Raw genomic sequence first — 25,274 nt, forward strand, 5'->3', positions numbered from 1 at the left:
TGCTGTTAGAATTATTATACACACACCGCTCGCGTAGCTACTATGCTACTTCAGCTGTTAAAGCAATTCCATATACCCTAATAGGTCCAAGTAATGCAGATAATAAAATATCATATTATACTTAATGTCTTCATATACTTATACCTTCAAAAACCATTGATTATGCGTTGAATTTAATTGCATTAACAAATAATACAAGATGTACACTGAAAACACTTATTATTTTATACATGGCTTTGAAACTGGTTTTGAATTCTATATATTAATTAAATGGTTTATATAGCGTTTACGTTTCACAAATTTACTATAAACTAAAACAACAAGATTTTAATTCTATTAACTATATTAATTTTACATCTAAACAAAATTTAGAATGTATACTTTTTCGAAAAAAAATGTATTATAAATAACATTTATTCTAAATTTTTCTATTTAATAGTAATATTTAATATTAATATAAAAACCAACACAATAATAATAATAAAAATATAAACAGTATCGAAAAAGGAAGATATAATCTTTAAATTATACCATTCGTTTGAATTTCGTACATACTGCCTTATCGATGTCAAGACTCGAACTTTACGCGCATTTTTTTGACATTCCTTTATGAATGGAATTCTTCCTATAAGAAAGAACCAACAACATTTTTAACCTATGAAAGTTTGCATTTTACTTGTCTAATTAAATTAATTTTTAGCACTCATTACTTTTTTGTAAATAATTAAAAATATTTTTAAATTGAAAAATAAATTAAAGCATTTAATTACTAGCTTAAGAAGAAAATACATGGTGCCAACACAAAAGTATAAGTAAAAGAAACTCAAGTTGAGATTTACCTTCCTTAAGGTATTTGCGTCTTTAATCATATTTTATACGTGAAAAAAAAACAAAGAAATAATATTGGAACTGAAGCAAAATAAGCGGCAATAAAAACAACTGATACAAAACCAATACCAATATGGCAAATGTTATGAACAGCAACGACAATAATGGAAGCGGTGGTTTAGTAGGTGTCAATGTCACTGGTAACCTTCGCAATAATGCCTGCAATTACATACAACCAAGCACACAAAATAGTGCAGCATCACAATATATGAACTATGATCACATTATTGATATGATACGAGGATTAAATTTGCAGGATGATGGGATTGCCATGAACCATAAAATAAAATCCATTGAAACAGATTTCTGTAATATTGTGCACGATGAGGAGCAGTTATGGTAAATATAAATAAATATAATTTTATCATGTAACGTAGTGTTAAGTATTATAATTTTTTCGACACAACTATGATGAACTTCGAACTACCATTAACGTTTTTTAATTTGCAATTAATTATGAATAGTTTATTTTTGTAGTCCCTGGTGTCTCTTCGCGCTTGGAAAAGCCTGCTAGACTGACCTTATTGTTAACGATGAAAACGATTTCGATCGTCCCAACCACTCTTAACCCCACATAAGAATTGAATATGTATTGTGTTCATTAGGAACTTAACTCATATAGAATGTTTTAAATAATATTTAAGATTAAGCATAATAACTGCTCAAATTTTTATAATCGAATTGTGAAATCAATTTACAAAATCATAAACATTAATATATATATATATATACATATTTAACAAGTTTACTACCGAGGTAAGGGGTGATGACAGATTATTATAATTTGTGACAGCAGTTGCTGACCTTCCGTAACGATCAAAAAATTTTAATGCGAGTAAAATTATTTGTTTATGTGCACCGCGGTAATTGCTTTGGCAAACGGTCGTTAACCTCTTCAGGAAATCAATTTGCTCCAAAGCAGATTAATTAAAATTAAAGTAAGAATAAATTATTAATTAAGCAACGTGCTTTTAAAAATTTTTTTATTAGAATATAATAAAAATGTTTATATTACATTTTAAGTTGAAAATTTTATTGTATAGCGTACTATAAAAGCAGATTAAGGTAGTAAAAACACGTTTTTCTATAGTTGCATGCTTTCCGTATCACAATTCCGATGCTCTTGTTGATGTAACCTGTATAATTCTTTAGGGCTTGCAGAGGCGTTCATAATTTGTTTTCCTTACGAACTACCGAACTTTTATAGTTGATAGAAGTTGACTCAGATAGAAGATATAACAGTATTAAGTTATCAGTAAAGATTACTCGCCAGAGTAGACCTACTTGCAACTAATATGATACATTATCTTATTCATTCAAAAAGACGTCATTAATATACAATCAGGAAACATAATTTCTAAGAACTATGAACTGTATATTATATGTTCATAGAATGTAGAGAGAAGATTTCCATATACATCATTGTTTTAAGACAATTTAAGAAATATGGGACTGTGTTTTTAATTTGATAGAAATTTTGAATATCACATATATTGTTTTTATAGAATGATTCATTATTCTACAAAAAATTCAATTAAAATATGCTACAAGTTAGTGTATATTAGCAAGTGCAGATCTCAATTATTGTCAGGAACTCAGTTTGCAAGTCCATTGCATGGCTTTAATAATAAGAAACCTCTGTGAGTACATTAAGTAAAATAAAATGTTCCCGGGGGAAACTTTACAGGCAACTAAGTGTCATTCTTCCATCTTAATAGGAAAAAAATCAGGAAGCGTCTTCGATTTATAACAACAAATAAAATTAAAGATAGCTGATACTGGAAAATACAAAAAACTTTATCTAAATCAAATCAAATGTTGCAAGATCAGTCTACGTCCACGTCCCATAGACAACCAAATGCTACTCACTTTTTCCAACCAACTCGAAGTCACAAAAACAGCAAGTAAAATTTAAGATAAGTTAAATTTTAACCATTTTTACAATAAAAAATTTATATAAAATTCATTTTTAAATTCATGGAATTGGATAGTAAGCAAAGCAGAAAACTAAAACTCCATGCAAAGCAGAAAAGTTGTAACAGAGTTAACAGAAGAAAGCAAAGATTTCTGTGATTTTACTAAGGTGAACCCAATAGTTTCCTTCTGGTGCACAATATTTTGTACTCTACTCCTTTCTATTTGTTTCAATTTTTTTTTTTGATTAATTATTCTTGAAACACACAAAATACGTTTTTTTTTAAATAGATTTTGGTAATATTAATTAATAAATTTATTAATTTTTTTATAGTGAATCAATGGAATATATCAATGATAAAGCGTTAGCAGATGGTGAAACAGCACTTAAATTTGCGTTATTATTTTCGTCGCGGAACTTTGATGCATTAGCGATGAAGGAAACTAAAGTTCGCAGTGCCATGCTTAAAATATTAGAAGCAAACTACATAAATGCCGACACATATCGCATACAAGATAGGAATCGTCTTTATAATTCTATAACATTATTAGGAGAGTACTATCATCGTGTGCGTTTAGCGGATAACACACCAATATCAATATTGGGAGAATCACTGCTAGGACTTATGATACGAGAAATTAGTGGGCTTGATAATATAAGTGTTAAACTAGCGAAAGTTATTCTATCGCAAATTACACTAAATGGAGATATAATGCGAATAAGACATAAGCCAGAGCTAACACAACTACTCTACCACATAAGAAGAAATGTTATTGAACAGCAATCATTAAAATCGGCTGTAAAGGCTTTATTACTTATGACTTTAGATTTGTATTATAGCAATTTTACCAATTTGGGTGCCCAATTAGAAGAATTATATACAAAATTCTTAGTTACGGAACATGATGATGAAGATAATAATAATTTTAATGCACTGTCACAACAACATCAATCCTATGATCCTAACGTACAACAATCACAAAATATGCTTCCAGCTGAACAACATATACAAAATAATGTATACAGCAATGGTGATGATGAAGCTCTAGTTAACGATTCTTATGAAAATGAACCGTCCACAAAAAAATGGAGTGAACAAGTTTGTGAGGATTCGTTGTGGGAAGTTGAAAGTAACAAATGTAGTAATCCTCAAAACAGAAGCGGAGGAGCAGATGAGTTAGCAGTAGATTCATTACAACAAAATGAATTAAATGTTAGTGGGAATTCAAATGATAATGAGCGTAGTATAAGTCAAAGTTCTAAACGTTCATTTAAAACTGGAACACGTCCTCGTCCACTACATAATACCGAACATAGTGTAATGGATAAAAAGTAAGTACTAATAAATTTCTGAAAAAATAAACATTATACAATAATAATATTATTATATATATATATTTATATATATTATAATAATAATTATGTAGAGTTAGCCAATTCGTAGTTTTAGTTTTAATAATCCTCCAAATTATCAAGTGTTTACCTCAAAATTTGCCATTTTGTAGTATGGATTGTTTAACAACCGTTGAAAGTGATCAAATTCTCTTAAAATAAATTGTATCGGCCATCCACTTCATGTCATTTGTCACACTTATTTGTAAGATTTGGTTTATGTGGACAATTCTCAAACTTTCGTCGCCGACGATTACAAAACAAACCTCAAGTTACTGCAAGCTACATGTGCCGATAATTCGTTGAAAATCTGTTCAAAAGGATTCGGTATTAATTACAAGGTCCAAACAATATGGTATATTGAAATCAAAGTTTAATAGAAATCTTAATCCCAAGTGTGTTTTATGAACGTTTCATATCAAACGACAATGTGGATCCCTGACAATCAGTAATTAAATTTTTTAAGTTAAAAAAATTAATAAATAAAATTCTCAATAACTCAATAAGCCAAATAAATTTTTGCGTTACAAAAGGGATATATGTTATACAAGGTTACCCATAAATTTTATACAAATAATTATTGTAATATAAACATTTCATAAATAAATATAATATAAATATTTTCAGTGTTGAGTCTCACCAGCATAAAGAATCTTCTGGTGGGGAAGAACGTGATCAATCGAAACCTCTTCCACGTTGGCGCACTCCTAGATTTAATAGAGATAACACTGAACAACAAAATGGCTATCACCGACATCAACAACGCAGATTAAGTGGCAGTTTCGATGATGATCATAACAGTGTACGTAGCGATGGTGGCAACATACGTCTTTATAGCGTTAACGATCGTTTGAAGCATTCACAAGAGAAATTTGAGCGTCGGATTGGAAATCAACACAACTCAATTGCGAACTCAAATTGGGACCGGCAATCGCAGTATGATGATCGTAGCGAACGTTCTTACATGAGTAATTATGAACGTGGCAACAATAATAATAGGCGCGGTGGTCGCAATTATGGAAACCGTCAGACTTATGATAAACCGCCACGTTTTCTTAAACACCAACAAAAAGAACAATACAACAATTACAATAAAGATGATAAGATTCTTAGCGAATCGTGGCGTCGTTCAGATATGTATCATAACAATCCTCATCATGACAATAATTATGAATCAAATAGTCGTAGTTCATCACGTGCTCGCACTCTTCCACGTCCAGCAAAAACAAATATGGATGACACAAATAATAGCTATAGACGCAGTATTAGCCCAACACAAAATCAGTACCGTCGCGGACGTAATACGCGAAATCGTCACAACAGCAATCAACGTTACAGTAGTCAAAGTAGTTTGGTAAGTGATGCATCGAGCACTCTGGAACGCCATTATAGGGATCGTCACAATCAACAACACAAACAGTATGCGCAAAATGAAGACTGGAATGATAAAGATAACAGCAATTGGGATACAAAGGAGAATAATAGCGAAGAATTGGTACGTAATGCCAGACAAACAACAGATTATATGAAATATTTGTCATCAAAGAAATGAGATTTATCTCAAAAGCACAAGGACGTAAGTAAAATGAAAGTAAAGAAAATAAAACGAATCAAGAAAAATAAAGCTAAGAAAAAAATATTAAAGATAATAGAAAAAAAAGCATAACTTGGGTTAATATTAAAAAATAAAAAACAGCAAATACTAATATATGCTTTCATACACTATTGAAATATTCTATTTTAAGTTTGCTTGTTTAAATTAATTAATTAATTATTATATATTTTTGTGATGATTTACAATTTTTTGGGAACGCATTTTTTCCTTAACAAATTTGTCAATAATAAAAATAGTTTTATAGTAACCATAGTGACATAAGATAAGTACGAATGTATCAATATCAATATTTAATTCTATAATAGAATTTATTTTCGAATTGTTATTATCATGTTATGCTTTTTTAGTATTTCCATAAAAAACTGTAATTATTCAAGTATTAAGTAAGTTAAATGTTATTTGATTTACTTGACCACTTCTATATGCTTTTGAAATCAAAATAATATTTTAAATTGTATAAATAAAAATAGGTAAATTACATAAAGTTATAACAAAAAAAATTAAATCCTGCGCACACAATATTAAAATCGTTGACTGTATTTTTTAGCAATAGCATAATGCATAACAGACTTAATCGATCATACTAAATACTAGGGTTGTCGGTATCCGGATAATTTCAGTTTTTCAAATAGTCCATGTATCCAGATATACTTAATTAGTTGGTTTTATTTGAAGAGTTTTTTTTAGATAACAGTTTTCAATGAGACAGTTCGAATACTTAAAATATCTGAATAGTTTAATATAACGAAATAGTATAAATTCTTTGTGCAACCAATTGGTTAGCTGTGTAGTTTAAAAACTAATTTAATTTTTAATTCTCATATAGTTTGTGGGTGTAACAACTACAAAAATTAATTTAAAATTTTAATAGTGTATTTGGTATAAATAAATACTTGTATACTAATATACATAAATATAATTATTTAAATGTAACTGTTTTTTAGAAAATGTATAAATACTTTTTATTTAAAAAATATATATAAAAAATCATTGTTTTTGTTTGTATATATATAAATAATATATATATGAACAATCATCCATACATGTTAAAAACAACGTGAAATTTTCAATTTGATTTTTATAGCAATAACAGCTACAAACCGTATGAGAATTATAACTTCATTTAAATTTAAAACTTCATTAAAAGCAGTGATTATAAGCACAATTATAAATTACAATGTTTACTTGTAAATTATTTAAAAAATGTAAGTCAACGTTTCAATAACAGTAACAGTTAAAAATTCTCAATTATAACAATGTATCTTTATCCATTAATCTTTATAAAAATAGAATTCCTTTTAATGAATTTTAAAACAGCGATCATATACGATCTTATATATATATATATATATACAATAAATATATAATATTGTTCCCTACAAATGAGAATTATGACTTCATTCAACTTTAAGACTATCCAGGATGCTACATAAAGCGCATAGATATCAAACTATTTAGTTTATCCAACCTAATCCCATAATGCAAACAATAATAATGGATATAGCACTACGAGATACATTATTTTATTTTCTTATAGCACATAAAATTGAAATTGATGTTAGAGTATAGAATGTTTTTAATTTTTGTTATAATTATAAATGTAATTATTTGAACTAATATTATTTTGATTTTTAATGTAATTATTATAATTTTTAATGTGATTGTTATTATAATTATTGCTATAATTGTTATTATAATTATACTATAACTATTACTGTAGTTTTTTTGATTATTGGTGTAATAACTATTGATGTAATAACTATTACACCAATATAATAATTATAATTATAATAAAGTTGTAGTAAAATTATAATATACATTAATAACACAAAAATTTTTATTGAATGTATGTTTTTGTAATAAGTTTATAAGTATAAAATTAAATTACGTTAAAAGCTCATTTTATATATGTAAAACATAGATATATAGAAAGCAATAATTCATGTTTATTTTAAATATTTTAAAATAATATACTTGTGCACGTTCATTGCAGAAAAACAAAATTATGTTAAACTGTTGCCATTCATTATGTTTAGAAATATAAATAAATATAATTATAATACTTTAAGTAAAATGAATATATTGAAAATACAAAAATTTTCAAATATTCATGTGACCACAAAACTAATACGCTCACTTGTTGATTATTTAGAGCAAAAAAGGCAGACATTAAAAAGAAAACCAACCCAGATATATGCCAAGCATATTCTATTAAAAATCGTTTTCAACTTACCATATATGAAATATACTTCATTAAAAAACGCAGTTTAGTAATTTATAAGAGCATTTTTAATCAACATCAAATATCAAATATCGTTTTAAATTTCACTCAATATAATTTTATATGGAAAACTATACATTTCTTTAAAAATATAATATAGAACAAATACTTTTATAATTAATAATAGAACTGAAAATATATATCGCAACTTTTAAAATGTTGATACTTAAGAAGTTGATTTTGTTATATTACGAAATATTACATTTATATTAGAAAATTGTATATAATATATAAAGAGTTCAGTTGTTTAAAGAGAGAATGTTGTATATGATATGTTAGAACAAAAACAGAATGCATAGGTTAATGAATTTATTAAGTAGAACGTAAGTTATATAAGAAATTAAGAAAACATATGGCATGTAATGTGTATTCATTTTAAATAAATTTAAAATGTAAGCATAGAAAGCAAATAATTGTTAAATTGAAAAATTATTTTTGAAGAGAAACGATTTATAACCAATACGATTATGTGTAACGCATGTCCCAAATTTCTTAAGGCCTTCATCGCAATCATTCCTCGCAATTAACATAGTCTTCTATATTGCTTTACTCAATGACGTGATTAAAACATCCACTATAGTCTCAATAAATCGATAAAATAGTCAATTTTATAAGACATGGCGAAAGTTAAAATATTAAAGCTGACTTAGAGTGTTTCCTTAGTCAATTTTCTTTCACGATCTTAAATAAGCTTTACTTGATCAAGCAAAAAGAGTCAGAGTTGGAACATATGCTTACGAGCCAGTATGCCTCAATATTATTCAACAAAATTAATTTTTATTTTTCATAGGGCACTCTGTATTCGATGTTAGAAATCTTCACCTATTACTAACAAATAATTCGGTTACCCATTTTACTTTCTAGACTGAAAACGTTATCATGACAGCCAAAATCCTTGGGTGAAATCAGTCTGCCCATGTTGTTGTTGTTGTAACCCGCAGGGACCTGAAAGCAGATAACATGAAAGGATTACAAGACGAATACATAGGATAAGGAATGGAAAAAGGTGGGAGTGAGTGTTGGGATGAAGGAAAGGGGAGGGGTGGTAGTAATTTTGAACCTAACCAGGATCCAGTCGAAGAAACCTAGCCACTTCAAGGGGACGAGTCCAAAGATCAATTGGACTTAAATTGGTGTGTGCGTTGGGGCAAGAAAACAGATGGGCGACATCATGGGGCGTGGAGCTGCAGCTTGGGCACACATTAGGAATGGACGTGTTAATACGTGACAAGTAACTGTTAAGCACATGGCTATATCCTGATCTCAATTGAGATAGGACAGTTCTTGCCGTACGAGGAAGATTACGTTCATCCTGAGAGATGTTAGGCGGAGGCCTATTGAGGACCTTGTTGGGAGTCAACCTAGGTCTCGAAGAAGATACTGCATCGGTGTGGAGTGCTATAAGTCCACGTTTATATTCGACCTCACTGATGTAGGCTCCATTGCAATATTGGTCGATATTGAAGTCAGTCTGCCCATAATTGTGGGTGTTTAATGTGCTCTAGAATCTCTGTTTGATACATACAAAGCAGTAGAACAACTTATTCAGCCATATGGTGCATTAATATAACTTCACAACTCTGCAAGATCAACTGTCAATTGTTAACCAACAGAGCATATTAACCATATTCACGTGGAATTTATAAATCTGAGTATAATCACAGCTGAAACACTTTTTCGTTGCGTACCGAACAAGTGAACATCATAAGAAGACCACAGTAAGTAGAGCTCTCGGCTCACGTTGCATCTGTTGATTTCTTCTTTCGTGTCATAAATACATCGACACCTACAACAATCGTGTCAACGTCACACGGATTTACTATTGATAAGGACTACACACCGAGGTAGAGACATTTTCAAAGAGATATACTGATATACATTGATATACTGTTCTACTTCATTGTAAAAACAAGGTTTCTTTATCTCGACCTGTGCTTCTTTCAAATCCTATGCGCCTACTCTTTTCTACTCTAGAATTGTGGAATTCACTATCTTAATGAGAAATCTATCACATAGTTAATTTCTTTATAATTTGATGATATTTCATGACATTCAATAGATTACAGTGAAGAGTAATCTGACGCAAAAATGACAATTTCATTACAAAACACTTATACACCACATAAATAATAATTATTATCTATCAGTTGCTCTAGAATCGTTTGTCGTTAGAGCTATTTAAACCATAATTTCAATGTAAAAATCTTATTTACTGATTAAGTCTAATTTTCTGAAAATTTTTAAATGGTTAATCAAACTATGTTTTTCAATCTCACAAAACTAAAACATTAGTCAGGGTTATACCGATTATTACTATCATCAGTATAGGAGCCTCATGTATGATTTCAACTAAAGTATTATTTGTTCCAACTCATTTACTTCCAATTGATCCCTTATGTGCGTCAGCAGATTGTAACTGACACAATTGGACATCACATTGTTTATTAATAGGTCAGGCTAAAACCATGACACTTTTCTGTATCTAGTAGGAGTCCGTATTTTATTTTCAAAATTGTAATACTGTCTACTTTTGGTCTTAAATCAAACTCTCTGATAACAATGCAATAATAAAGCATTTTCCACGCGATAACATGTGCTACCCACTTCAGTATTAAATGAATATTTGACAGGGCTACTTCTTGTGACAAGCAAGCACTGTTTAAAGCTCAAGATGTTATTTCTTACGAAATTTGAACACATCCTTAATTGTGATATATTTCACCTTATCAGCACATTACTTCTGTTAGTATTAATTTATATTGACAAAATATAGTTTAAATATGTCAACTCAAGCACAGATTTTAAAATAGACTCAGTCATGAACAGAATAGAAAAAATAAATACGAAAAAATTGATCTTTAACATAATAGATAATGTATCATGGTTTAGTAAGCTGATTAGATGAGGTCATCATCCAATGACATCAGAATTGTTGGTCAGAACTGGACGAGTATAAAATATCTACCTTTTTATTACAGTGTACCTGTTACCAGGCGATATTCGCTTTGGTAGGTTGCTTTCGTTAAACAAAGCTCGCTTAGCTTGAAGTATGAATTAGATGCTATGTCGAGAATAGAGCGATTTAATTCAATTCTCCAAACTTACTTAACCTGCCACAAATATTTTCACGCTATTATAATGTAGATTTTGCATAAGAATTATGTAAATTTCCTCGCTCCCCCGCTCCCTTAAGAAAATAATATTTACTATTTAGACATTATTTTATTCCAATAACAATTATAATTTTTATTTATATATCACTTTTTACACTTGCTAGGCGTTTATTGTTAAAATTTTATTTTTATATACGAGATTCGTTTAAATATAAAAGCATATTAATAAGAATTGCACAAGACATCTCTGAAATGTAGATTCTAAAAAATTATTCCTTAGTTTTGTTTTTTTTTTCTTTTGGTATCAATGTTAACACCTCGTATTCCTTTACGTTAACCTCTTTACCCTCATATGGCATATATAATACTTTATGTGATGGATGGACTTTACCCGGTAGCATGATGTTATTGTATTGTGCTCGTCCTGTGTAGAGATGTTCGCCAGAACTTGTATAACCTGTTATAATAGCATTGGGCGGTACATCTCCATTAGCAGCAGATATCCATTCACAATCACATTCGACTAATACTTCAACATCATTACGCACAAAATGTGCATCACAGCCATAGGGAGTATAAGCACCACCAACGTTTGGTATATAGTTAGCCGGTAACAAATCTTCAGCGTAGTATACTCTTGCAACATAAATATCATTTCCGTTTTGATCCTTGCCTGCTTTAATAGCACCTTCTGGTATCTTTTCTGGTCCATTGTGTGTAGGTGGTTCAAGTGGCAACCAGATAGGTGAATTCGACAGTTCTTCATCAAGGGCATCATCTTCAGCAGTACGTTCACCAAAGTTCAAATAAACCCGATGTACTCGATTACGATTGCAGAACCTTTTACACTGGGGACAATTTTGGGCACGCGTTAACCAATGAAGCAAACATTGTTGATGAAATAAATGACCGCAAAAAGTAGTTGAATAGACATAATCAGTACTTTTATAGAATTCAGCGCAAATTGCACACATAACATTTAAAGAAGCCATTTGTAACAATGCACTTAACTAACCCGAGTTATTTCACAATATTAATAAAAAAACTTAGTCATCAGACTTTTAGAATTATACTAAACAATATACAAAAAAAATAGAAATAGAAACAAAAATCAGGTAAAGTTTTAACGGCCTGCACTCAGGTAAATTAATAACAAATGTCAGAAAAGAAGCAGTGTATCGTTAGATTTGTATTACATCGATAAGGCGGTTTACGATGTCAAAACAAACAGATACTGCACTGTTTTATTATGCTGCATAATTTTCAAACTTTCCACTTAATTTCATGTTTTTAATTCTTATAGGACTCAAACGATTACACTCTGATTCCACTTTATAATCGAAGTCATTAGTACCTAAGTTATAAAGCCTATAATTTATACAATCTATCCATCGTTTTATCTTACTTTTTGTTGATGTTCTCTAGCTTGCTATGCATAATGTCAATTGATCTCTTCTGATCTCCAACAGTGAGGCGTTGAATGTGTTTCTACAGAATTAAATAACGAAGATAGATATATTCTACTTGGCACATGGGATGAATTGGTTTTGACTGCAGAAATAAGGAATACAGATATTTTCTAATTGGTATATGGATTGAAATGGTTTATGTATAGAATCAAATAAAAAATTATAATTAATAAATTTAATGCCATGCACGTTCAAAATGCTTTATGATGTCTTTTCGTAGAATTCTTATTTGTCACACATAAAACATTTATTTTGGTGGTTTATATTATTATAGCTTTAAAATTAAAAACTGCTCTTTATTGCCAATTAAAGATTTTCAATATTGTTTGCTATAAGTTCTATGGTGTTCATATGGGCAAATCTTTGACAATAAATTGAATAAAAAATTCAGTTCCCAATTTTCCTATATTCCTATGTAATACTTAGTATTATACTTAAGAGTAATGATATTAAAAATTGTGCTTTCAGTATCAAAATAAAAGGCAAAAGAATTTGTGAATTATAATGAATTGCATTTCATCTCATTTAATATAAAGGAGACGACAGACTTAAAAAAAAACGTTACGTGTGAATCTCGTACAACTGCATGGGTTTTGTAATTATTTTGTATGGTTTATTAGACTTGATATTACATATTCTAAACATACTATAAAATTTAATTAATAAATGCAGAATAGAAATGGAAAAATTGACTAACATATTATTAATTGTCTTATCATTTACTGTAAACAATGAAAAAATATGTCAGCACACCTATGGAAAATAGAATTTTAAAAATACAATAATATAAAATAATATAAATTGCTTTTAGTTTCTTTTTTGTTTCACTGCACTGCTTTAGCTATGAAAGTTAAAATTTTAGTTGCTAATTCATTTGAAAGTTGCAATATACTGAAGTTGCAATATACTAAGATATATTTATATTTTCATTTTATTTCAGTAAGAATATGAGTAACAACTTTTATCAAATGAATACTTATTTAAAAACGTATATTTTAAAAAATAGCTTACTCGTTTTAAATTAATTGGAATGATGCTTTACATGTAATGATGTTTTAATGTACCTCTTAATAAATGTATTGAACTCTTTAAATAAAAATTTTATTTTCAAATGTGTATCATGTTGCACTGTACTATCGACAAAAGCGCCATTACTGTCAAAATGACAAAAAGAAGCGTTTCTATGGTTTGTCGTCTTATTTTTTTCAGCCAAATTCTTTTTGTCGACGACCGGATAATATATAAAAAGCTAATGCATTTATTTTTTTATTATATCTAAATGGAATAAACTGTTACAGAAAGTTTATGTATTTAAAAAAATCTTTGAAATTAAAGTCTCTAAATCAGTTTCTTAACAAAATTGCTTTGGACAATCGATAAAATGTCTGCTGTTGTGCCAGACAGTGGTGACTGGATATGTGGTGATAGCGAGTGAGTGAAGTAACAAAACACATCGTGGTCAAGTTTTGTTCACAACGCCAACCTTGAAGACATGTTTGGCATAAAACGACATATGTTAATAATGAAAATTTGCATATTTCTTTTGCAGCTGTCGCCATTTAAACTTTGCGCGGCGTACACAATGTAATAAATGCCAACGTGAACGTAGCGTTGAACGTGGTGCAACACCGGCAAAGAAAAAGTTGGGCACAGAAATTGGAAAAGCGGCGGCTGAAAAATCAAGGGGTCTTTTTAGCGCTGAAGATTGGCAATGTAATAAATGTGGCAATGTCAATTGGGCGCGTCGACAGACTTGTAATATGTGTAACGCCCCCAAATTCAGTGATGAAGAAAGGACTGGTGAGTTTAAGAACGTCGTATTAGAGAATCATTGTTCAGAATATAGCTCAGAAATTGAAAATAATAAATTTTATTATTAGGTTACGGTGGTGGTTATAACGATCGTGGTGTTGTCGAATATAAAGAACGTTCGGAATCTGATAGTGAATACGATGAATTTGGTAGACTGAAAAAACGTAAAATTGCAAGTAAAGACAACAATTCTGATAATAAGCATAAAAAACTTGAAACCAGTGATGAAGGCGAAGAAGACGATGAAGAGGATGGTGATGAGGATCTTTCCAAATATGATTTATGGGGTGATGATGATGCTCCTACCAATACATCACCGAAAAGCAATAACAATGCGCAGGAAGTGAAAACCGAAAATAAAACTAATAATAAAAGATTGTCTCGCTCAAGATCATCTTCCCATACGTCCAGATCAACATCGACTTCCTCGACATCTTCTACCTCATCAACATCTTCCAGCTCATCATCTTCATCATCAACTTCGAGCAGCACTCGAAAATCTCGCTCACCTGGAAAATCAACAAGTAATATTCTCTTAGGAGGACGTAGATCCCGTGAACGATCTAAATCAAGTTCACAACGATCTAACACATCATCCAAAAAAATAGATCAGCAGTCTAAGTCACGTACCAGATCTCGATCATCGTCTATCTCTTCATCTCAATCATTCAAACGAGGTAGCTTATTAAATAAGCGTAATGATTCCAGCCGTTCTCCAACATCTAACAACCGCAAACGCTCTAGGTCACGCAGTCGCTCTCGTAGGCGTTAATTTTTCGAAATAGTCAGAATTAATTTAATTTTCCTATGTTATCAATAATACCTGCAACCAAATCTACACTTTTCAAAATTGACTTTGTTTTCATTGGAATGGCCTGCAGATTTTTAATTTATTTTATTCATAATTTTATTTAATTTTGTGCTTTGTATATTAGTTTTTTCTTTTTAAAAGTTAACTACTACAGTAATAAGTCAACAAAATGTGCTTGAAAATAAAATTGCTGTCCAAATATTGCTTTCTTATTAATTATACATTTTTTCAAAAAAACAGTATTTTTCAATTGCAACTTTGCCTGATTATGCACTAGGACGAAATAGTTATATCTATTCTATATAATTGCATGAATGTGTTTTCTTCTCCTTTTTGGTTTGTACTTATGGATTGCATGAAATCGTTTCGTTCTATGCCCAACGCACGATTAAACTACAATCGCTCACTGAAGTAGTTCATAACTCTCACTGTCCTCCAATTTCATGGAATACAGTAGCCAATAACTAGCTTATTCTGCACAGTATTATAGAAATGGATTTGCTCAACTTCATTTTGCCTCTTTCATTCTAATTACTGTAATTTAATCCTGCGTTGGGCACTAGTCTGTTAATAGTCTTTAAGATATAAAATGATACTACCACTATGGATCCGATACAGAATGCTTATAATACAATACTACCATGGAATATTTCGTTGGATAATTTATAAATATATTTTGTGTCGTATACACAATACATAATTATATAGCGACACTCATCATTAGCTATTTTTTAGTTCTTATCAAAAACAACTTAAAAATTATAAACTGATACTGCAAATAAATTGTTTTAGTATAATAATGTTTCAATTAAATCGTTTATATCGTTTCAATAGTTTTTAATTTTAAAAATATTTCACATATATAATATTCTATATTTTTAATTGTAATGATGCGAATAATTTTGTGAATGATATATTAAAAAAAATAAAACTTAAGGTTCGAGGTCCTTTTTATTTATGTTAAAATTCATTAAGATTTACGATCTTAGGTTTACACTTCTGGTTATTTTAACTACTTGTTGAATCTATTGATCATGATATTTTGAATTTTATTTATGGTAAAATCTAATAAGACACTAAAGTCGGTCCTTTTACTTTTGATTATTTTTAACCCTTTGTTAAATCGCTTGTTCACAATATATTGGTGCTATTTACTTAAATTTTAACCAGAGCATATATAGTTAGGTAAGAGAAAGAGAAATATTTCTAACCAACTGAATTTTAGTGGTATGACGACTATAACATAATAAGCAACGATGTCATCACAACAATAAACTTACTATTATCAATCATTCCCTCGGGTGTAAATTTTAACGACAACACTAACCATTTTCCGTTGAGTGTAAACACAGAACTTGTTAAGCTGAGCTACATATCGTATGAATAACAACAACAGCAGAAGATACGTTAGAAAAGAAACTTATAAAAGAATATAAAAAATCGAAGAGAAGACACTGCTCTCCCCCAGGCCACTGTTAAGCAAATTTGCTTCGCTGACGACTGCCTTGTATTTATGCGGTCGTCTAGTGCCACACGCATCTCCTGCGACCTGAATGCCCACCTTAAGACCCTCCTTGATTATTACACCCGGTGGAAAAGATTAAGCTCAACACCGGTAAGATATCAGTCATAGATCTTCAAGGCCATACCGGGATCATACCGGTGGCATCGACTCCTCTGTCATCACCTCCATTCGGCTTGTGACCAAGCTAAAATAACTTTGTATTGTGCTATCTTCTCAGCACAACTTCATCCCTCACGTTGACTATGCCATTCACAACACTCGGTTTAGGCATACTCAACTTAAAACTGCCCTTCGCAAACACAACAAGCGCAACTGCAAAGTTAAGCTGCTCTGTTATAAAAAGCTCATTCGCCCCCGGTTCTTGTACGCTTATCTTACTTGGTGTACAATCCCTTCCATTCAGATGGAAGAAGTCTAACGGCATACACTATTCCATCTCTACACTTTTTGGCTCAGCCAAAATTACTCGCATCGACCAGTACCTAGTTCCACTCTACCGAAGGTAACTTACCTGGCAACACAACTTCCACCTCGACATCTTTTTCCACAGGACTCTTCCGTGGACTTTGTCCAGGTCTTGCGCTATATACCCCTCCAACACCTCTTTCTTTATTTCGATAATCCCTCCCTCATCTCCCTCTATAATCGCGGCTCTCGTGACCTTGGTCACAGAGTCTACCGCTAGTAACCCTGCGCTTGCGCTATAGTTCACCCACTTCACTATCTCTCAATCTCAATAATTTACGCCCATGCTTATACTATGTTTACATTATGAGATTAAGGGAACGATATTAAGTTAATCAGCATTTTTAATCTCCACCGTTTACATTAGATTGGAGATTAATTTTGACGTTCCTCTTATTGTGTTTTGGTAGGTGTGTTTGATAAATTTCTGTAAATAAAGCATTTAATTACAATTGTGTATAAAAATATCGTAATATATATTTAATAAATTGCTACATGTATGAACACCAAGTATGAAGACCAAGTATACGCTTTCCTATACACTTTAAAACGTCTATAACATGCTTTAAATGATATGTGATATTTCAGTAATTATAAAACATGTTTAAGTTAAATATAGCACGTATACTTCACATTTAACGGTATTAATATATTAAAATATGAGACGACGATTGAATGGTGTGGAAGATACGGTATTAAAATGGCCTAAATGGAGACATTATGAATATTCGTATACATGAACTCTGCTTGGTTGTGTGTTTGTAGAAAAACAAGAAAAAGAGTGTTGGTAAGTAATTTTACATTTATTTTGGTAAATGTGGTAAAATTCAAAAATAATAAATTACACATAGGTTTCTTCCTTTCGCTGTTCACACCTTCATTCTCAGATTAAGAATAAAATGCATGTGTAAATGTCAAATGTATGATATATCATTAACAAAAAATGATGCATGGATAATATTGTACATGTATTTGCTTAATCATCTGTTCAACTGCATCAAAGCATGCGTAAAATACTGCGTAAATGCAGTTAACTGTGTGAAAACTGTTAAAAAAACTAATTTTAATTCTCAATTTTAGTCAAATACAGCAGAGCCTTTCAACGCAGTGTGCTCGCAATTATTTTCAGTTGAAAATTAAGGTAACTTTCAAATATAAATAATACTACGAAAAATTGCAACCCTTAAGTGGACAAACATGGCTTCCACAGGAGCATCGCTGCTACATATGTTGACAACAAATCACACATGTTGTACTATTGAGCGTATAACAATTTCAACAAATGGTGTAAAAATGTCTTCGTCATCGACGTCAATGATAGCACCAGTAGGATCAATATCCAGCAGTGGATCTACTGGAAGTTCCTCGCGTACATTGTCTCTTTTGGATAAACAAAAATTTATTGAAGAATATGACTTTGCATATTGTGATGAATCCTCTAAATATGAAAAGGTGGCCAAAATTGGACAGGGGACATTTGGGTAAGTTTCTTGCATATAAATGTAATAACCAATGCATTTTCATATCTTTTTAAACATTTAGAGAGGTTTTCAAGGCACGTGAGAAGAAAAGTAATAAAAAATTCGTTGCAATGAAAAAAGTGCTAATGGAGAATGAAAAAGAAGGTGTAAGTGTCAAATCAACAAATTTCTTTCAAAAAGTTAATAGTGTTTAAATATTGTTGTTTTTCATAGTTCCCAATCACCGCATTGCGTGAAATTAGAATATTACAATTGCTAAAACATGAAAATGTGGTGAATTTGATAGAAATATGCCGTACAAAAGCAACTGCCAATAATGGATATCGTTCCACATTTTATTTGGTCTTTGATTTTTGTGAACACGATTTAGCCGGCCTGCTGTCAAATATGAACGTAAAGTTCAGTTTGGGTGAAATAAAGAAAGTGATGCAGCAATTGCTAAATGGCCTTTACTATATACACAGCAACAAGGTTAGATAAATATTTGAATTTATGCTTAAACTGTGCTTATGAAATAATTTGTTTGTTAATAAATCAGATCTTACATCGTGATATGAAGGCGGCAAACGTGTTAATAACAAAACATGGCGTACTAAAGTTAGCTGATTTTGGATTAGCGCGAGCATTCAGTATACCAAAGAATGATACTAAAAATCGTTACACAAATCGTGTGGTTACACTCTGGTATCGCCCTCCCGAATTGCTATTAGGTGATCGAAATTATGGACCTCCAGTTGATATGTGGGGCGCAGGTTGCATAATGGCTGAAATGTGGACACGTTCTCCAATTATGCAAGGAAATACAGAACAGCAACAACTAAACTTTATTTCGCAATTATGTGGCTCGTTTACACCCGATGTATGGCCAGGAGTTGAGGAATTAGAACTGTACAAGACTGTAGAACTACTAAAGAATCAAAAACGAAGGGTTAAAGAACGTTTACGTCCTTATGTTAAAGACTTAAATGGGTGTGATCTACTGGATAAACTCTTAACACTTGATCCAAAAAAGAGAATAGATGCAGACACAGCTTTAAACCATGATTTTTTTTGGACTGATCCAATGCCTAGTGATTTAAGTAAAATGTTGTCGCAACATCTACAGAGCATGTTTGAATATTTGGCACAACCTCGACGTAGTAACCGTATGCCTTACCATCAACCAATAAATAATAAGCCTCAAGATAATAGTCTCATAGATAGAGTATGGTAGATTTAGAACTTAGTTCATAGGTATAAGTTTAATTAATATGTTAAGTATTTTAACATTTGCATATATTGTATTGAAACATATTTTTAATATATTAAATATTTTATTATGTATAACTACTATATCGTTTGTTTGCTGAAAAAAATGAAACTGAGTTTAAAACAGATCTTCACCATTTTTGTTAGACATGTTTGATGCTCTAATGACTTTCAAATTTTCAAGATCAATTTTCATTTCATTTATCTTTTCTTCTGTGATAGTAATTGGGACATCGCAATCTATTTGGTCCTGACGTGCCTTACTCAATTGCTTTATAGCTTCTTCTAAAAATGGTATTTGTTCATCTTCTAATTTTTTACGATACTCTTCTAAACGTGCTTCTTTAATATTTTCACAATATGTGTTGGTTAGTTTTTGTAATGATTCTTTGCGTGTTATCCAATGGAAATATTCTGGTGGTGGTTTATATACTAAATCAAGTTTTTCTAATATCCATTCAAAACGAGCATAGTCCCAACGGCGCAAATATTTTAGAAACTTTTTACGTTTATCAATCAACTCCTTTAAAATAACTTTTTTCTTTTTATCTCTTGGGAATTTTTCCATATATTCCTGAAGGCTGCGTATTCGACCCGTCATTCTCGCAACTAAGTACATTTGTAAATTTGGATCATTTACTGTATATTAAAATGAAAAGCACACTTACGTTTCGCTTCCATCGAACCATAATCTAGAGAATGTCTTTGCACCTCCTTTATCATAGTTAAACGATGATGTCTAGAAGTGTAGTGGTGTTCGCAGTTACCCATTTGAAATATGCTTTGCACTATAGGATCGGCACTATAATAGTTAAAAGTTAGTTAGAATAGAAATTGATTGTTATTATAATAATTATTATCATACTTTTCTAATTCCTTTGAATTTTGAAATTCAGGAATATATTCTTGAGGATTTAGTGGCGGTAATTTGGTGCAGTCTCCACTTTTTTCGGGTTTAATACAAGATATTTTTTCCGGTCGCACCCATTTTATTTTTAAATCCGATTTAAATGCATATTGCCGTGTTAGTTGTTTTTGTACATTAATGGTAGTTTTAACCAGGTTGCAAATATTCATTTTTCTTTTACTTCACCAATATAATAACCATCAAAATAAAGTATACCTCTCTGAGACCAGCAGTTAAGGTTATGTCACAAATCCAAACAGCTGCTGAGTGCCAGTGTTACTTCAAATTAATTTTCCTACACATCAGATACCTTAAAGATATTTGTCAATATATTTTAGTGCAGACTTCATGGCTTTGTTGTAAGATTATTAAGGTTAAACAGAGTGGTTAGATGTATTTATACTCTTAATAAAATACATAATTTCGATTTTTTAATGTTTCAATAGCACTCGACATACTGCGCTACTTTTACTATTGCACTTGGTTTTCGAGACTACTACACCACAACGTTATTTGTTACTTAGTGGTAAATATTAGGTATTAGGTCTGTTCTACGAGCTATTCGTAATAAAAATCAAGTAAAACACAAGTAAAGTACAAACTGAGAGTGTAACACAAATAAAGTGCTAAATTATGCTCTTTGTACAGATTTTCATGGAACAGTTTTGTGTAAAGTCTGGTGAGAACACCAGTGCTGCGCAAATAAACAATACCAAAATTTAACCTCAAACCAAAACAGCTGATTCACACATCAACACAAATTTTGTTTGAAATTAAATGTACGAGTAAAGTCTGTGTAGCATTTTCAAATTTCGACAGGGATGTTACGCTCTTTCAGATGTTCTCTTTTACAGTGTTACTCAAAGTTACTACGAGTAGCTCGTGAAATAGATCTATTATATACAATTAATGTATTGCTGACACAAAAACTAAGTAAAAGATATAGTTAGTTAATTTGTTGGTTACAGCTTTTTTATAACATTTGTGACTTTTAAGACAATAGCAAACATTTGTTCAGAATGGTACGGTTTACAAAAATTGTATGGACAATGGTGGCGCTCAAATATATTAATTAAACTCTCACAATTTGCAAATCTACTTACAAGTAATAAAATCTCTTCGATGCAGAAAAAGTTAAATCTACTCCCAATTTTCATTTGATGATACTATATTTCCAAAACAATGAAAAAATGTTGAAAGGCAACACTGTTACCTGCTGATTTGGGAAGAAAATTTCTCAATTTAATGACTCGAAAATTTTAATGGTGTTTTCATTTGCTTTCCAACGATTTTTTTTTTGGCAATAATTTTTTTTGCACATATGATGGCTTTCACTTTTTGAATAATAGCTTGTGAAGTTTTTCTTTTGTTGTTTAAATTGTTTTAAAAGTCGATTTTTATAAAATGTTTTTCTACTGCATGTTTGTAATGAAATCTTTGTAATGGTATATTTGCATAAATTAAATATATATATATATATACAAAAACTCTACACTGCCCATAAAAACAAGAATGTCCTTACGCGCAATTAAGAAACGGGAAAATCAGTTGAACTCCAGCGCAGCAATCAAGCCAAAAACGTTCTCCAAAAACTTTAACAATTTGCCTGTGTGTTCTAAAACTAAAAATACAAAGCCAAGTAAACATAACGCAACAGTGAATTCCTCCAGCGCAACTCTCAGTTCAGTGCATAGTTTGCGTAAGCAACATATTTTACTTGGTCGCGCTATACATTCTACGCCTGACTTGCAGCAAACCACAGAATTGTATAGACTCGTAGCTGCAAGCGCTCACTTGGTGCGGACAAAATCTGCAGGTGATGTTGACAAATTAATAACCAATTATACTGGGAACTTAACTGATACTACTGGTGGTGGACTTACGAATGCTAAGTCTGAAATTTGCTTGCAAACAATTTCATCGCACAGTTATACAACAACGCACGACACAAATTCAATATCGTCACAAAGGCAAAAGCAAGGCAATATGATATCTGGTGCTCGATCTCATCGTGATCTTACACAGTCTGCATATGTACATTCCTCTAATGATATGATGACAGTACCGCATAGGCGTCGCATGAGCGAGTGCAGTTATAATTCCAGTGGCATGTCATCAAGTGCTTTGACGCTATCCTCAAATAACACCGATCAGCCAAACAGCGTGGTGCGAGTGCCGATTATAGGTTACGAGGTTATGGAAGAGCGTGCACGCTTTACTGTGTACAAACTGCGTGTTGAGAATCCACATACTAACGACTGTTGGTTGGTACTGCGGCGCTACACAGATTTTGTGCGTCTCAATACAAAATTAAAACAAGCTTTTCCAAATGTAACTTTAATGCTGCCGCGTAAAAAAATATTCGGAGACAATTTTAATTCTGTATTTTTGGATAATCGGGTGCAAGGTTTGCAGATGTTTGTCAATTCCATTATGGCTAAAGATGAATTACGTAAATTTAAAATGGTTCGAGAATTCTTCTGTTTGGATGAGCCACCAACATACTCTGAATCAATGGAGGAATGTAGGGTAAGTAGAGTTGATGTTTGTATTTAATGAATTTTTAAAACTATTAAAATTTAATATTTAATTTTTAGGCTATTTTCGAAGCACAAGAGGAAACAATAGCACATCTTAAATTACAAATTAACAATAAAAACGATTTAATTTTAAGTCTGCAACAAAAATTGCAGGAAGAAATGGCAGAAAAGGAGCAACTTAGAGGAGCTTTAAAGTAAGTGTATAAATGAAATGTTATTTGTATTTGTTTGTAAGTAATAATAGGTTAATATTAAATTTAATTAATTATGTTTAATTAAATATGTTTACTTTATAATTGTTAATACACTATATAAGATATAAAACTATATCGAAAAAATGCTAAATACAGTTTTTATTGGAGTGATTATTTGAGGGCGTTCCTACAAGTTCTTATATTACTTGCGTATAAATTTACAAACTGTAAATATGTATCGAGTATATGTATGTTATGTTAACGTGTCTATCTATTCACATTTTAAAATTATTTATTATAAGTATTTATTTAAAATTAATTTTCGGAATTGCGATGTAAAACAAATACAACGTAAAGATATTGTAATTAAAGCTTACTAGTTGTTTAACCAAGCGGTGTAGCTTGATATCAAGGGTATCAATTGTGGTACAATTGTGTCGTTAGATTTTGTAATTAAAACATATATGTATTTTAAAAATCAGAAATGGATAAGTAGTTAAAATTCCTGTTATTGTAACTGATACATAAAAGTCTATTATTGGACATATGTTGTTATTGCTTTCGTAGCCTAATGCAGCCCATGAAAGTAATTTTATGAAGACACGACATTGACAAGACATTGCAGAAGGGGGTGAAATGGTGTAGGATAAGAGGTATGGTAGGGAGTTAGAATTCAAATATAGATTTTGGTAGGTAGGAGTTCTAAATCAAAATGGTCAAAGTTGAGAGTGCATTTGATCATAAAAGAAATGTATGACGTCATGCGAGATAGAGCTGCAGTTGCAGCATATACAGGGGATAAACGTATTTATGCGTGACTAATAATGGTTTACTATCTGGGTATAACCTGACCTATATTCGGTATCGATAGTTTTTGCTAAACCAGGGCTACGTCTTTCATGCAGCGGGAACTGTCCTTAATTGTGGTCAAGTTGCATATGTTTTCATTTTCATCCTTCTACCAATTTAGATAAACCAGTATTTTAACTTGTATTTAAACATATTGGTAGAAAATAAATATTGCATAATAAATATAAAAATATAATAGATAATAAATATCTAAATAAAAAGGGACTATTACTACTGTTGGAGAAAAGTGGAAAAGATGGATACTTATGTTAATTAGTCTTTTGTATTTTTTTTAGATATGAAAAGTTGATTGTTTTTCTTAGCATTGAGGCAAAAGCATATAGTGTAGATTATACAATAAAACTGACTATTTTTAGAAATATTTTCTTAGATTTTGTTTCAATAATAATAATTATAGCATAAGAAGAAAATAAATTATCACAAATTAATTATTTTTTTTTTATTTGTTTCAGGAATGTTTCTTTAAACTGCTCACAATGCTCCTCGACGAAAATTCCAATCAAATAACTTTTGATATTTTGACAATTGTATTGTCAACTTAGGTTTCTTTTCAAAAGGATTTATATGCTAAGCATTATTATTTACTACATCTATGTAATAGTTTTCATTAAGAAAAAAAAAAAAAAGATTGTTGAAATCACAAATCGAAAACTTATTTAATGTTTGACAATATTTAGAATATTAAATATTTGTTTTAGTTCTCTAAAAATTTGTAACAGAAAATCTCCTTTATCAATTTGTATAATAA

At 30.7% G+C, this 25,274-nt stretch overlaps 6 protein-coding genes across 6 annotated transcripts; 4 read left to right on the forward strand and 2 right to left on the reverse strand.

Moving 5' to 3' along the window:
* The first annotated feature begins 553 nt into the window (after nt 1-553).
* Nucleotides 554-5,909, forward strand: LOC119680251 (GATA zinc finger domain-containing protein 14-like). The gene is made up of 3 exons (XM_038092971.1): nt 554-1,227; nt 3,137-4,135; nt 4,823-5,909. The coding sequence occupies exons 1-3, from the start codon at nt 962-964 to the stop codon at nt 5,745-5,747; spliced, it is 2,190 nt and encodes a 729-aa protein (XP_037948899.1). The 5' UTR covers nt 554-961; the 3' UTR covers nt 5,748-5,909.
* A 5,445-nt stretch (nt 5,910-11,354) lies between these two features.
* LOC119679859 lies at nt 11,355-12,256 on the reverse strand. Its single transcript, XM_038092431.1, has one exon. The coding sequence runs from the start codon at nt 12,194-12,196 to the stop codon at nt 11,474-11,476; it is 723 nt and encodes a 240-aa protein (XP_037948359.1). The 5' UTR covers nt 12,197-12,256; the 3' UTR covers nt 11,355-11,473.
* Nucleotides 12,257-13,803: 1,547 nt separating this feature from the next.
* On the forward strand, nt 13,804-16,068 carry LOC119683061 (zinc finger Ran-binding domain-containing protein 2-like). Its single transcript, XM_038096662.1, has 3 exons — nt 13,804-14,104; nt 14,223-14,473; nt 14,554-16,068. Exons 1-3 carry the CDS (start codon nt 14,055-14,057, stop codon nt 15,255-15,257), a joined length of 1,005 nt encoding a protein of 334 aa, XP_037952590.1. The 5' UTR covers nt 13,804-14,054; the 3' UTR covers nt 15,258-16,068.
* A 2,305-nt stretch (nt 16,069-18,373) lies between these two features.
* Nucleotides 18,374-20,089, forward strand: LOC119680757 (cyclin-dependent kinase 9-like). The gene is made up of 4 exons (XM_038093719.1): nt 18,374-18,767; nt 18,829-18,913; nt 18,981-19,238; nt 19,306-20,089. The coding sequence occupies exons 1-4, from the start codon at nt 18,484-18,486 to the stop codon at nt 19,978-19,980; spliced, it is 1,302 nt and encodes a 433-aa protein (XP_037949647.1). The 5' UTR covers nt 18,374-18,483; the 3' UTR covers nt 19,981-20,089.
* LOC119680758 (28S ribosomal protein S15, mitochondrial-like) lies at nt 20,061-21,215 on the reverse strand. Its single transcript, XM_038093720.1, has 3 exons — nt 20,881-21,215; nt 20,684-20,817; nt 20,061-20,624 (listed from the first exon to the last, which is right to left on the reverse strand). The coding sequence occupies exons 1-3, from the start codon at nt 21,090-21,092 to the stop codon at nt 20,134-20,136; spliced, it is 837 nt and encodes a 278-aa protein (XP_037949648.1). The 5' UTR covers nt 21,093-21,215; the 3' UTR covers nt 20,061-20,133.
* A 984-nt stretch (nt 21,216-22,199) lies between these two features.
* On the forward strand, nt 22,200-25,146 carry LOC119683699. The gene is made up of 3 exons (XM_038097504.1): nt 22,200-23,451; nt 23,520-23,656; nt 24,979-25,146. Exons 1-3 carry the CDS (start codon nt 22,435-22,437, stop codon nt 25,031-25,033), a joined length of 1,209 nt encoding a protein of 402 aa, XP_037953432.1. The 5' UTR covers nt 22,200-22,434; the 3' UTR covers nt 25,034-25,146.
* The last annotated feature ends 128 nt before the right edge of the window (nt 25,147-25,274 follow it).

This window comes from Teleopsis dalmanni, chromosome 2 (genome assembly GCF_002237135.1).
Source record: "Teleopsis dalmanni isolate 2A chromosome 2, ASM223713v2, whole genome shotgun sequence".
Lineage (NCBI taxonomy): Eukaryota > Metazoa > Arthropoda > Insecta > Diptera > Diopsidae > Teleopsis > Teleopsis dalmanni.

What these genes read in the sequence shown, in the direction of transcription:
- LOC119683699 (XM_038097504.1), top strand. Translation starts at nt 22,435, where the DNA reads ATGTCCTTACGCGCAATTAAGAAACGGGAAAATCAGTTGAACTCCAGC. An exon ending in AATCAATGGAGGAATGTAGG is followed by an intron (nt 23,452 to 23,519) that starts GTAAGTAGAGTT and finishes TTTAATTTTTAG; the next exon opens with GCTATTTTCGAAGCACAAGA. An exon ending in CAACTTAGAGGAGCTTTAAA is followed by an intron (nt 23,657 to 24,978) that starts GTAAGTGTATAA and finishes TATTTGTTTCAG; the next exon opens with GAATGTTTCTTTAAACTGCT.
- LOC119680251 (XM_038092971.1), top strand. Translation starts at nt 962, where the DNA reads ATGGCAAATGTTATGAACAGCAACGACAATAATGGAAGCGGTGGTTTA. An exon ending in CACGATGAGGAGCAGTTATG is followed by an intron (nt 1,228 to 3,136) that starts GTAAATATAAAT and finishes ATTTTTTTATAG; the next exon opens with TGAATCAATGGAATATATCA. An exon ending in CATAGTGTAATGGATAAAAA is followed by an intron (nt 4,136 to 4,822) that starts GTAAGTACTAAT and finishes AAATATTTTCAG; the next exon opens with TGTTGAGTCTCACCAGCATA.
- LOC119680758 (XM_038093720.1), bottom strand. Translation starts at nt 21,092, where the DNA reads ATGAATATTTGCAACCTGGTTAAAACTACCATTAATGTACAAAAACAA. An exon ending in AATTCAAAGGAATTAGAAAA is followed by an intron (nt 20,818 to 20,880) that starts GTATGATAATAA and finishes TAACTATTATAG; the next exon opens with TGCCGATCCTATAGTGCAAA. An exon ending in TGGTTCGATGGAAGCGAAAC is followed by an intron (nt 20,625 to 20,683) that starts GTAAGTGTGCTT and finishes AAATGTACTTAG; the next exon opens with TTGCGAGAATGACGGGTCGA.
- LOC119683061 (XM_038096662.1), top strand. Translation starts at nt 14,055, where the DNA reads ATGTCTGCTGTTGTGCCAGACAGTGGTGACTGGATATGTGGTGATAGC. An exon ending in TGGATATGTGGTGATAGCGA is followed by an intron (nt 14,105 to 14,222) that starts GTGAGTGAAGTA and finishes TTTCTTTTGCAG; the next exon opens with CTGTCGCCATTTAAACTTTG. An exon ending in CAGTGATGAAGAAAGGACTG is followed by an intron (nt 14,474 to 14,553) that starts GTGAGTTTAAGA and finishes TTTTATTATTAG; the next exon opens with GTTACGGTGGTGGTTATAAC.
- LOC119679859 (XM_038092431.1), bottom strand. Translation starts at nt 12,196, where the DNA reads ATGGCTTCTTTAAATGTTATGTGTGCAATTTGCGCTGAATTCTATAAA.
- LOC119680757 (XM_038093719.1), top strand. Translation starts at nt 18,484, where the DNA reads ATGGCTTCCACAGGAGCATCGCTGCTACATATGTTGACAACAAATCAC. An exon ending in ATTGGACAGGGGACATTTGG is followed by an intron (nt 18,768 to 18,828) that starts GTAAGTTTCTTG and finishes TTAAACATTTAG; the next exon opens with AGAGGTTTTCAAGGCACGTG. An exon ending in ACTATATACACAGCAACAAG is followed by an intron (nt 19,239 to 19,305) that starts GTTAGATAAATA and finishes TTAATAAATCAG; the next exon opens with ATCTTACATCGTGATATGAA.